Genomic DNA, 12,266 nt, shown 5'->3' with positions numbered 1-12,266 from the left:
ACCGTGGTTTGTTCGAATTCCGGACACAGCCTACATTTTTATTCTCATAAGCTTGGTAGACTGCAGTAAAATAAAATAATTGAAAGTAATGTTATATAAATTATTGAAATAAAAAAGACTTTATAAAAGATGTGACAGTTGTCTAGTGACTAGATTGCTGGATTTATAATCGTGTATACCTGGGTTCGATTCCCGGTGTACTCCAGATTTATAACTTGTGTTGGGTTAGCCTAATCCTGATAGCACAAGGGTTTTTCTCTGGGAACTCCGGTTCCCCTGTGGTATCCCAAAAATCTCCATCTCATTGCAGGCGTAGCGTAGACTATACTCTCATGGCACACCCTGTGCAATAATTCTGTCGTTAAATTGATCTACACAACTGAATCCATATAGGTGAATGATTAATAGGGAGCGGATTTTTATGTGCTAGAAAATTTAAATATATTTATTTTTATGTGCTAAAAAGTATGAAAATATTTGCTAAAAATAAAAAAATATATACATTTTTTTAAATATGACAAAAATACCTTACTTAGCTTGGAAAAAAAAGTTACTAGGTACTCACCAGTGCTAGTAGTTGGCCGAGAATTGCAGTGAACAACAAAGTTCATCTCCAAATTCTCCATCACAAATGCATGCCGATTATCTCTGAACAACGACTTATACTGTGAAAACGATCTTTCCACATCACAGGACGTCAGACATGCATATTTAAAGAGAGGAATGTCACAAACACAAACACCGTCAATTTCACCTACAGGCACACCCTCAAATACTTGAGCAACCTTACACATTTTTTATATCCACTGTTTTTCCCAAACACATTCTGGAATTTGTCCCTTAGTAATTGTACTTCTGAACCTGGTAGCGAGTCTAGTTCAATTTCCACGGCACGCACCTCCCTGTTTCAGACAACAGGTTTTTGGATGTTTGAGTTTTTTATGGTGTCACACAAAAAGCTTAGATTTGCTAATAGGAAAGCCAAATCGTTTTTTAAACAACCATCTTTCAGTATATCTTGAAGGGTATCGATTGACGAAGCCCGATAACAGTGAATCACAAGATATATTGCCTTACTTGATAGACATGAGCAAGAGGCGAGAGATTTGTTTAAATTAAATAATGTTCATACCCGAGCTCTTATCTGTTGTGTTTCACAAACAAAGCGTGGAATGAAATCATTTTCAGCAACAATAAACATTCCTAATTATGTGTTGCAAGATCTCTCCTCCTTGTCCATGTTAATTTATTCTCTAATAATAACACTGATATGCTGCCCAGCAGTTCTCAGAACTTGTGGCGATACTATTACAAAAATGGATCACGGATACACCACACAGCGCTTAGAAACATGAAGCAACCAAGAATTCTTAAAAAGATAACGCATTCTGAGTAACATAATTGATTTAGTTTTAAAATGTTTAAAAGTACTTGTAAAAAATTATTTAAGTAAAAAAACTCCAAGATTTGTGTGTTTATAATAGATTTCCTGAAAATATGTATTTACATAATTTTTTTGTGGAAATATGTGTTTTTATGTGAAATAAAATTCGAGTTTTAAACTTAATTTTTTACTTTGTTAATTGTGTTGTATCACACGCAAAAATAATATTTAATTACATAGAAATCCGCTCCTTAGTAATAACAGACAGAAAAAAAAATAACGTGCCAATACATAAATTTCTGCAGAAAAAAAGAGCGAGAGAAAGACAGACACATAATCCATCAATCGGTTAATAGGGTGACAGATAATCGGGGTTCTACTGTAGGTATTTCTTTACGGTATTCTTAGTACCGCAATAATTTTCACCTGATTACACATCATCGAATTCAACAACTACTATTTTATTTGCAGGTATGACTTCAGTTTTTTTTTCCAGAGTAGAAGTGACTGTCTTTCTGTTAGGCTTGCTTGCATTCCTTTCGTATTTTGCATATGATTCGTTTACATAGACCTAACATATGAACAGATCATTCCAGAGGCTTATCATATGATACCTAAACACCTTTCTTTTTCTCAAAATCACGATATTTTATTACTCTATATATGAATCTGCGCACTTCAGCACGAATCACAGCCCTCTTTGAATTATACTTCCTTCCTCCCGTTTTCCAGGTATTTAGTGTTTCCACTTTTTGCCGCAACATGGCAGGAGCACAATCCACTAAGTTTGGTCATAAATGGGGAACAGCACCTATTTCGAGCTATTTCTGATACTGGACACCAAATTACATTATTAGGATTAATAACAGGATTGTAGGACGGCAATCTGATTGACAAATTTATGTTTCAACACACAGTTCAATTATTTATTTTCTTAAATGTAAAGACAATTTACAAAGTAATGTACAATGTGCATCTGAAAACAAGACAATGGCATTATGTTTTCATTTTCTTTACATTTCCGTCTGGTATCTCAGCTGCTGATCCTTCAGACTTTCGTTTTCTCTGTTCCCTTTTCTCGGTGGCTGTTTTCTTCAGACCTTTCATCTTCCTTGTCTGCAGCCTGCCGATGTTTTGTTTCGGAATGTGAATTCTTCCGTGTTGAGTTCCAAATGAATCTTTGGAAATGTTCTTAACCTTCTTCACCTGGTAGAAAAGAATTAAATGCATTTAGTATTTATTTTTTTTCCTATTAAAACACTTTAATTCACTGTAAGTAAATTATATCATAAATAAAGTTAAAATTAAACTGATTAAAATAAATCTGTATTAAAGATTTCAAACTCCTGCATAGTTGAAGTTTTTCACCATATATCAGTCACTTTCCATCAGAACAATTATTTGACTATACAATTCAAAGCACGCAATGTAATTCATAACCTGATACTACTGCATAGCTAAAAATGGAATGATTTGTTCACTATACTATTACACATGCTTTGTTAATTATCTGTTGTTGTTTTCTAATGCCAGGCGTTTGACAATAAAGTCATTTGACTCTTGCACTCCAATATTTTTCAAAGATATTATCATGGCCAGCCACTGAAGCACAGATTTTGAGGTGTTCCGAATCCATTTCTTGGTTTGAGTTGCACAATGGGCAGTTACAGTGCATGAGGATTAAGTTGGCGTGATTTCTACTGTCCTTGTCTGAGGTCCTTGTCTACCGACTGCCACCAGATGTGACGGGCAAGATGTTTCCTTTTGTACAATTCTTGGAATGTCCTTTCTCCTCCCTTCTCCCTTCACACTTTTGCAAACCCAATTAGTGGATCTCTCAGTGGCGTCTCGGGGTTGTTCGAGTTCATTAGTTAGTAGTATCTTGTGAATAATGAAGTGAGTTTGTATCTTTTTTTATTGGGTTATTTTACGACGCTAAATCAACATCTCAGGTTATTTAGCGTCTGAATGAAATGAAAGTGATAATGCCGGTGAAATGAGTCCGGGGTTCACCACCGAAAGTTACCCAGCATTTGCTCGTATTGGGTTGAGGGAAAACCTCGAAAAAACCTCAACCAGGTAACTTGCCCCGACCGGGATTCGAACCCGGGCCACCTGGTTTCGCGGCCAGACGCGCTGACCGTTACTCCACAGGTGTGGACGAGTTTGTATCTTGTTGTACCAATTTAATATAATATAATTCACAAATTAAAATGTTTTCGGAGATAATGGTTTCACTGTTACCTTAAATATTGTAATGAGTGTTGTGCTCTTGCATTTAATAATAATGGTAGGCAATATGGGAAAACGCGGGAAAGCCTTGAAGTCGGACAGTATGAACATGGTTATTAATGCACATAAATTCTTTACTGGAGAATATGAGGCACTGAAATGCAGAAAACAAACAATATCTGTGCTGATTTTTATCGAAAGTACTGCTGCAGCGACACATATATCATCTCGTGGTGTTAACAGGATTAAAATAGAAAAAAACAAAACAAAAAACAAAAGGAAGCGCTAGAAAGCGGAAGCGGAAGTAGAATTGTGCTGCGAACTCCAGGAAAGAAACGCCCGAACAGAACTCTTAAAAAACCTGTGTAACAGGTTAAAAATGAGCGCACTTGCAAAAGTGACGAAAGAAAATTGGAGGAAGGCCTGTGAACGCATAGAAAAAGTTGAAAAATTTTATTGAGCGAAGGATGGACTTGTAGATGAAAATTTATTATTCGTTCGTAATCAATTTGGACGACACGGACACGGACGAACTTTCTGGCGGAGTGGAGTCAGAATTTGAAGAGGAAGAGAATGCCGCCACTGGTAACTCGTGGTCGTTTGAAGGAGTGTCGACCATCATAAATGAGGGTAGAGAGAGATGGTGAGCATTCTCTCTCTTTCTAAAAGGGACTAGACAAGTAAATCCTCATGGACTGTAGGGGACTGATATATTCCAATTCTATGCAGGTGTTTGGTCAAACAATCATGGCCTGTTGCCAATCTAAATGCAGCTACAGACGATTTTCTTGGTAAATCGGGAATTAACTGTGGATTTTGATGCAGAGAGTTCCATTTTTCCCTTGAGATTGTGTTATCAAATTTTGTTTGTTGAAGTCTAAGTATGTAGATTTAATAAATCTTTTCAGAGTAATACAGAGAAAAATTAAAGAATTGCAAATGTGATGTTTTACTAGTATCTGAACATAGGTTACATGCATTTGTTAAACACAAATTTTATACGCAGTCAGATCTGTTAAAGCTTCATTAATAACTTTGACATTTTTAAAATTAAAATGTATCTCTATAGTTACGTATTACATGAAATATAAATTATTACGCCTTTCAGTCATTTTCTGAACATGCAGTAGCCCCTGCTATCAAAAGGAATGTTCAATTATCTCTTACACATTTACCTTACAAATCAATAATCCAACAGGAAACTCATCCACCCCTTCTCACTTTAATCTAAGCTAATGCACTTCGAGTCCACATTTCATTACAAAAGTAATTCAGATAGCAACTTAAATTTCCAGAAGACAGCATTAAAGGAAATTTTTTTTTTTTTTTTTAAGGGAAGTCTACTTTGTTATTAAAATTCTCTTTTCTTTCTTTTGTGACTGTTTAGAATCTATTGTACTGAAGCTACCAGGAATATTGATTTCTCTCTTACTTCCTTTTGCAATGTCATGGTTATAAGGTTGAACATAAACTTACCTTCAGTTCTTTAGGCTTTTTACGTGCGAGCTTGAACAAGTCATCAGACGATATCTTTGTTCTTCTCAACTTGAAATCAATTGAGGGTCCAATTTCTTCTAGTTCAATTCTGGGTGTTCTGCTTCCAGATTTCTTCAGCTGTATTCTACAATTTAAATTAAAGCATTTTTATGGATATCTGAAGATGAGAGTTATCAGAATGTGATCATGTGCATAATCTAAAATAACTTTTCGCTGCAATCAAATGTATGAATAAAAATTTTCCTCTACATAGGAAAACATACATATATTGTATATTTAAAAAAATTAAACTGGTACATATATTTATTAAAAATTTACAGGTCTTCTAAAAATTTTTTTTCTAACCTTAACTCTATGTTGCAGATATATAAAGGGATCTGAACTAAAAGTTTTGAAAGTAAAAGCAGTTTATAATTTCATGGTGCTTTCAAGTGAAAAAGACGTATTTTAAAAAGTAATAGTTTTCTCTTGAATTTATATCGTAATTTGTTACATCCATTGTATTGATGATGCTATTTAATGAAATTCATTAAAAAAAAACAGATATTTAACCATTTTTAAGAATATGTAAACAATAATAAACTAGTACATTATGCAACGAGCCTATAATGGTAGTAATGAAGACGTGAGGATGTTTATGAAACAAGCGCAAGCGAGTTTCATAATTTTCATACGAGCGTCTTAATTACCATTATAGGCAAGTTTCATACGACTTTTTATGCTCGACCATATTTCTAACTTGAAATTATTCATAAGTATTCATGTAATTCTTATCTGACTGAGGAGCAGAACTGACCTTGTGCAATATCTCGTAAATTGTGAGATGTGCGCAGACGCGAAAGTATTGATTTTTTCCGGGAAACGAATGTCGACGACCTTGATATAATTTCGAGAGTAAGATAAACGTTAATCTTGATATAACCTTGAAATTGAATTATACATTGAAAAACGAGATGACAAATTGAATTTATTTGAATATTATTTACAATTAACGTTAATTATTATAGTAACAGAACATAACCTTCTGCGACAGTATTGGATTTCCAGCCTGCGTAACGTTTTGCTAGTTGTCTTTCGATCGCATATCCGAAAATAATCGAAAACCTGAACTTTAATGACATGCATTAAAGGACTGCTATCAGGTGTATAATTACTACATTTCGTCATGGTCGAGCGTAAAAAATATTAAAGTACCAGTCCAGCTAACATAATCATTATTAAACAATACAGATACGGAATTAAAATTTGGAGTGAGTCTTGATGGGAGTCCACCTGTATATAGGCAACAGTTTCACACGACTGTCCACAAATAACATATATACAGGAAGCTCTTGCTTTCTGCACATGCGCAGTGTGTTGTAAGCAAAACTTATACAATAAGGAAGCTCCAAATTTTATTTCTGTATCTGTACATAACAGGGGAGGTTATAATGGTTGAGTGACGTGACTGAAAATGTGATACCTGTAGCTGCGGAAGTATATCTTGTCTTCTGCTGCAGTGAACATGAGAACATGTTCAAGGCCTTGCAATCTCACTGCTTCTACTTTCTCTCTTTGGAACATGTCCACTAGCAAGTTCTTAGTTCGACTGTACTCGTGGTTATGCTCAAATAATTCTCCAGCAAACAAGAGACATGGCTTGATTCCCAGGGTTACTTTTTGAGTTTTGAAATCCTTCATAGGTTTGTAGTGTTCAATACCCAATTCAATCATGTCTAGGATGTGACCATCATACATGCGACCTGTAACAAAAACTATTTATTGGAAGTTGCACATAATGATGGTGGTGGTGGTGGGGGTGGTATTAGTGGTAGTAAATTACACTAAGTAATGATGATTATGCTTGGGGCTGAAATTTAATTACATCAGTATAAGAGAAATACAACAGATGATTTCAAAAGTTACATGGCAATGTCTCAATTATCTTAGACATGGAATTGTTGATAGATAAATTTACTTGGCCTACATGGCTTGAAAGAGATCAGTTCCCATGCAAGGACTTCGGGGTTTCAGGTACCTAGTGCCATACAACTTACTTACTTACTGGCTTTTAAGGAACCCGGAGGTTCATTGCCACTCTCACGTCTCGGCCTCCCTAAAGGTCTTTTTCCCTCCGGCCTCCCAACTAACACTCTAAATGCATTTCTGGATTCGCCCATATGTGCTACATGCCCTGCCCATCTCAAACGTCTGGATTTAATGTTCCTAATTATGTCAGATGAAGAATACAATGCGTGCAGTTCTGTGCTGTGTAACTTTCTCCATTCTCCTGTAACTTCATCCCTCTTAGCCCCAAATATTTTCCTAAGAACCTTATTCTCAAACACCATTAATCTCTGTTCCTCTCTCAAAGTGAGAGTCCAAGTTTCACAACCATAAAGAACAACCGGTAATATAACTGTTTTATAAATTCTAACTTTCAGATTTTTGACAGCAGACTAGATGATAAAAGCTTCTCAACCGAATAATAACACGCATTTCCCATATTTATTCTGCAATTCTATACAACACAGAAACAAATTAGAAGTGAGGATCCTGTGGCAATGATATATAATGTAATTCAGCAAAAATAATATTTGAATGCCAATGCCTTATCTCTGTCACTATACATTATATTGCGCATTCATTATCTAAGTTGTTTAGTCAACTGTCTGAAGACAGGTCTGGACCCCACAAGGCATCATTCGAGGCAACTAGGCCAGGAGATAATGGGTAGGGTGGCCAGTTCCTTTCCCCCTCCATTGCATACACCGCTGACTAGATACATATTACACTAGTCATACTTCAGATGCATACAAACAATTGTTCTTCATCTGACACATATCATCAAGTGAGATGTACTGTCTGATAATAGATGTACAGTAATGACAAAAAAAAAAACTGGACCGACCCTTGTAGCTGATTTCAGAGTCACAGATTCAAATTTTGCTAGTCACAAAACACATCCATCTTGTATAATTAATTGTAACAATGAAATGTATTGCATTTGTTCGATTCTTACCGTCTTTTCTTTCCTTCAGTGCCTCAAACTTACAGACGAAAAAACTTTGAGAGTTTTATTTTCATCTGGCATCAATATTACATTTATACCTCTATTCGGCAAAGATAACTGCGTATTTTTACATTAAATAGCAGTACATACCTCTGGCTTCACTATCCATATTGAAATTACCACAGTTTGACACAATACACAGCACAGGATTCTTTTGTTTCAGCTACAAGGGTCGGTCCGGTTTTTTTGCCACTACAGTACATATCAACCAAAACCTCAATCAGAGGTAATTTTCTAAGTATTAGTAGTAATTTATGGGAATGAACTATGACGTCATCTGGTAAACTGGGGTGATTGTACTGGATCCACAGACAATAGCTAGGTACATCCAATGACATATGGCCCCATCGGACATTTCATCCACAAACAGTTTCGTCCACCACATTATTTTGTCCGTAAATGATTTTGGTCCATTGCAGTCGTATCTATTATTATTTTGGAGTTATAATAAAAGAATACATATGTAATTTCTTTCACAGATTTGGGAATGCGTGGTCTTCACTCTGAATCGGATCTTCATTTAATGTGTAATTTAAGCTTATAGTTCATTGCATGCAAGTACGGTAGTTCTCATTGTTTGTTTGTTTTTGTGTTAAGTTTATTTATACACGCTTTAACATCTGGCCCTCGATAAGCCAAGCCAAGAGATGCAAGACTTCGATGTATCCAAAGCTTTTTTTACGCAAAAAAATGTTCATTCTGTTTTTTCTTAAAACAGCTCACATTTCACATGAGAGTTAGAAAATTCATAATTTTATAGGTTTCCTGTAGCAGATGCTTGCACAATATAAAGAAATCAGATAGGCCTACCATGTAGAAATAAAATTAATAAATTTCTCACTTACCTAATATGAGATTGTTTGGCCTCTTTTTATTGTGTGATGCAAAGATGAACATTGATGCATCATTTTTCCTTGAAAATTCTTCAATGGGAGTGATATCTTCAAATGGTAAAATGTCGTTCGATTTGTTTAACATTTTCCCCTGTGGTTTCTTTAAATCATACTATAACATAATACAAAATGTAATAATTCATTGTGTTATGTTGTGCACATTAAATATTTTGAGCAAATTGTAACTGTGTAATAGGCCTATATACAATACATTGTTAATCTTATGAGAAGTATAGCATTGCAACAGAATAATTTGGGATATTTTAATTCTATAATTAAATGGAAAGCTATCAGTTTTTCAGAGCTGTCAAGGAGTACAGTTTATGTGAAATGTGATGTTTAAGCCTCAAATTTCAAACTACAAGAGTAATGTTAAATATAAATTATAGTTCCATCGCTCTTACCAGGTCTTTCATGCAATTTATTAAGATTGCACTGGTCTTTCTGCCTTTTATAAACAATGTATTTTTAGTATTTTCAATCAATTTCGGCTCTCTATCCAAGATAGCCCTCTTTCCTCTATGGGTGGTTGGTTTCCTGAAAAGAAAATATTTTTTTAAGAGAAGAAATTTAACTTGTGGATGAACTGTGAAAACATGATACTTACTGAAGAAAGAGTTACTGAAGTAGCCTGTATTTATAGTACCTCTTCAGGGAAGCTGAATGCAATGATGTAGGCCTAATAAAAATCGATGCTACAACCATATCTGAATATTTTTCTTATAAACATCCTAAGAAATGCACTGTCACTTTCTGTTTTATCAGATGTGATAGCTTAATTCATATACAAGCCAACAGCGTGTCGATTGTTTATAATAATTCAAAATTATCATAGAGCCTACTATAGCAATGTGGCAAGTAGCTAATCTTTTAGTAATGTAAAGACGTAAATTTTAACACATCAGTATTAAAATGACTGTAATATTATATTCGCATATTCATAATATGGTTACTGAATATTTTACGGTTTATTTCCTTAAGGAAATACCCATACTAGTTTTATTGCAATATTACAGAAATATCCCAAACAATGCTTTTTCATTTACATAGTTTATATTTAGTTTCCACAAGTATTAAACAGTTTGTTTGTTGTACTCGAGTATGTGTAAATAATGGTGTAAACAAACATTTATTTTCATTCTTGCATTGTTCCACATGCTACATACACGTAACATAACCTATAACCATACAGAAATAGACTCAATTACTGATAATAACACAAAAAGTGGCAATAAAACTTGTCGTTGAAGAACGTACGACTGTCGTAGAGTACTATCGTGATACACTACAAAAGTGTTAGTAAGAATTTTGTATTACTTACACAATTCTTTGCATAACAGGCATTTTGTCAACAGTTCAGAACCCCATACAACAACTGTAAGAACTACGAATGCAGTGTAGCCAACTCCCGAAGCGATAAAAGTTACTAAAGGTGCAATGAAAACTCGCCAGATTGTAGCTAAAGATAAAATAAAAGTCGCTAGATTGTCGCTAAAAAAATAAGATTATCGGCATATGCAAAAGAAATTTGTGTATAAATTAACAAAAATAATAATACTGGACTAGTCTATTCCGTATCTGAAAATAATTTATTTTCCTCAACGTCACTGGATTTTGCGTGGGAGATGGATGAAGACGCATCTAAGACGGAATATTTTGCAATATTGTTCCAGTATGTAACGGATATTCTTTGGAGGATCGTACGAATGACAGAATTTTCCGAACAAACAGAAATAACAGCGCATAGTCTGGATCCCAGGATATTCTCCCAGGATTTATACAATAGCCTATTACATTTCAATTTGATATGACTTTTCAGCAGTGATGACTCGTGGGATTAAAAAGAGGTAGGGCACACCTGAAATATGCCTTAAAAATAGTCGTGCTTATTCAAAGCTTACCTTGTCATTTCTTTTCTGGTGGGTCAACTTTATCCTCCTACTTCTGGCTGAAGCGGATTTCTCTATTACACGCTTATTGAAGCGGGCGAGTAACCCATTTTTTTAATTCGCAGTGTTTATCTGTCCATGATAATCTCCACCTCCAGCTTTGTATTTTGTAGAAAATCGTTTTCACTGCTTGCATAAAAGTCAGTCAACCCCATTACAGGCCAAACCGACCCAGAGGATGGCGGGCGGTAAATGCTCCTATCTTTACAGACAATCGGCATTAATGGTTCATTCAGAATGAAAATTAAACATAACGTAAGCGTTAACTTAAGAATATAAACGTTACGGTAAAATCAAGAAATCATTCAAGATGGGAACATAAACAAAACAGCAAATATACTTGGTAACCATGGAAACATAACAACGACGCCATTTCCTCATATTCTGTCGTATACTTCAGCGCTCCACGATTGTGTTCTGTTTACAAATCACGTAAGCATAAGCATGAAAGTTGGAGTTTGCAAACTTTCATGTTAACGTCTTACGGTAATGTTTATGTCATTGCTTATGTGAATCATTGTGAATGATCCCATTTGGTAGCCTGGGCTCAAACTTCTGTGTTTATGTTACGGTTATGTTTAATTTTCGTTGTGAATGGGCCTTAAGGATGTCACTTCTACGTGCCCGCCGTCTTTACTCCCAAGAAAATGCCCCTGGTACCCATTTCTGTTAGAGGCTGAGTAGACCCTGGGACCGGAGGATTATAAATCAATGTAGAAAAAATGGGATCGAACCTGCAACCTTCCGGCTTTACAGCGTTGCTATAACCGCGCGCCCACACTGCCCGCATGGACTATTATAATATATTGTCAACATTACAATTTGTTTGAACTCATAATTCCTCTTAATTTTTTTTTCAATCCAAGTTTCGTCTAAGAAGCAAATTTTTCTTCGCCTTTGTCTTACAAGGCACATTCGCGAAGTGCCTAACTGATAATGGTATAAAATCAAATACGATGGAAAGTTCAGCAGTAATCATTGTTTATGGTACCAATTGTAGCTGCCCATAATTATAAAATGTTTATGAGTCTAAATAGTTATTGATATACTAATGAATATTACGAAAGGAAACTCAGATGTAAATAATGAGTATTCTGCTAACTTTACCTCTCCTTTAGTTTACTTCAACATGTTTGTGAGTGTTGATGTATAAATCTGTTAAGCAAAATTGTAAACGACAATAAGAACATTGAATGAATGATGCATTTGTGCAGTTGCGAGTTGAGCAACTCGAATCTTTAGTGTCCCAGATAACATTG

The 12,266-nt window shown here is 35.0% G+C and overlaps 1 protein-coding gene across 1 annotated transcript; it reads right to left on the bottom strand.

Annotated features, from left to right (window-relative positions):
- Positions 1-2,296: 2,296 nt before the first annotated feature.
- Non3 (Ribosome production factor 2-like protein Non3) lies at positions 2,297-10,454 on the bottom strand. The gene is made up of 6 exons (XM_069840448.1): positions 10,380-10,454; positions 9,463-9,595; positions 9,011-9,170; positions 6,576-6,855; positions 5,093-5,237; positions 2,297-2,590 (listed from the first exon to the last, which is right to left on the bottom strand). The coding sequence occupies exons 1-6, from the start codon at positions 10,400-10,402 to the stop codon at positions 2,381-2,383; spliced, it is 951 nt and encodes a 316-aa protein (XP_069696549.1). The 5' UTR covers positions 10,403-10,454; the 3' UTR covers positions 2,297-2,380.
- Positions 10,455-12,266: the final 1,812 nt, after the last annotated feature.

The sequence above is a fragment of the Periplaneta americana genome, chromosome 11 (assembly GCF_040183065.1).
Source record: "Periplaneta americana isolate PAMFEO1 chromosome 11, P.americana_PAMFEO1_priV1, whole genome shotgun sequence".
NCBI lineage: Eukaryota > Metazoa > Arthropoda > Insecta > Blattodea > Blattidae > Periplaneta > Periplaneta americana.
The sequence above is the reverse complement of the archived record's forward strand: the minus strand, read 5'-3'. Positions and strand labels throughout refer to the sequence as shown.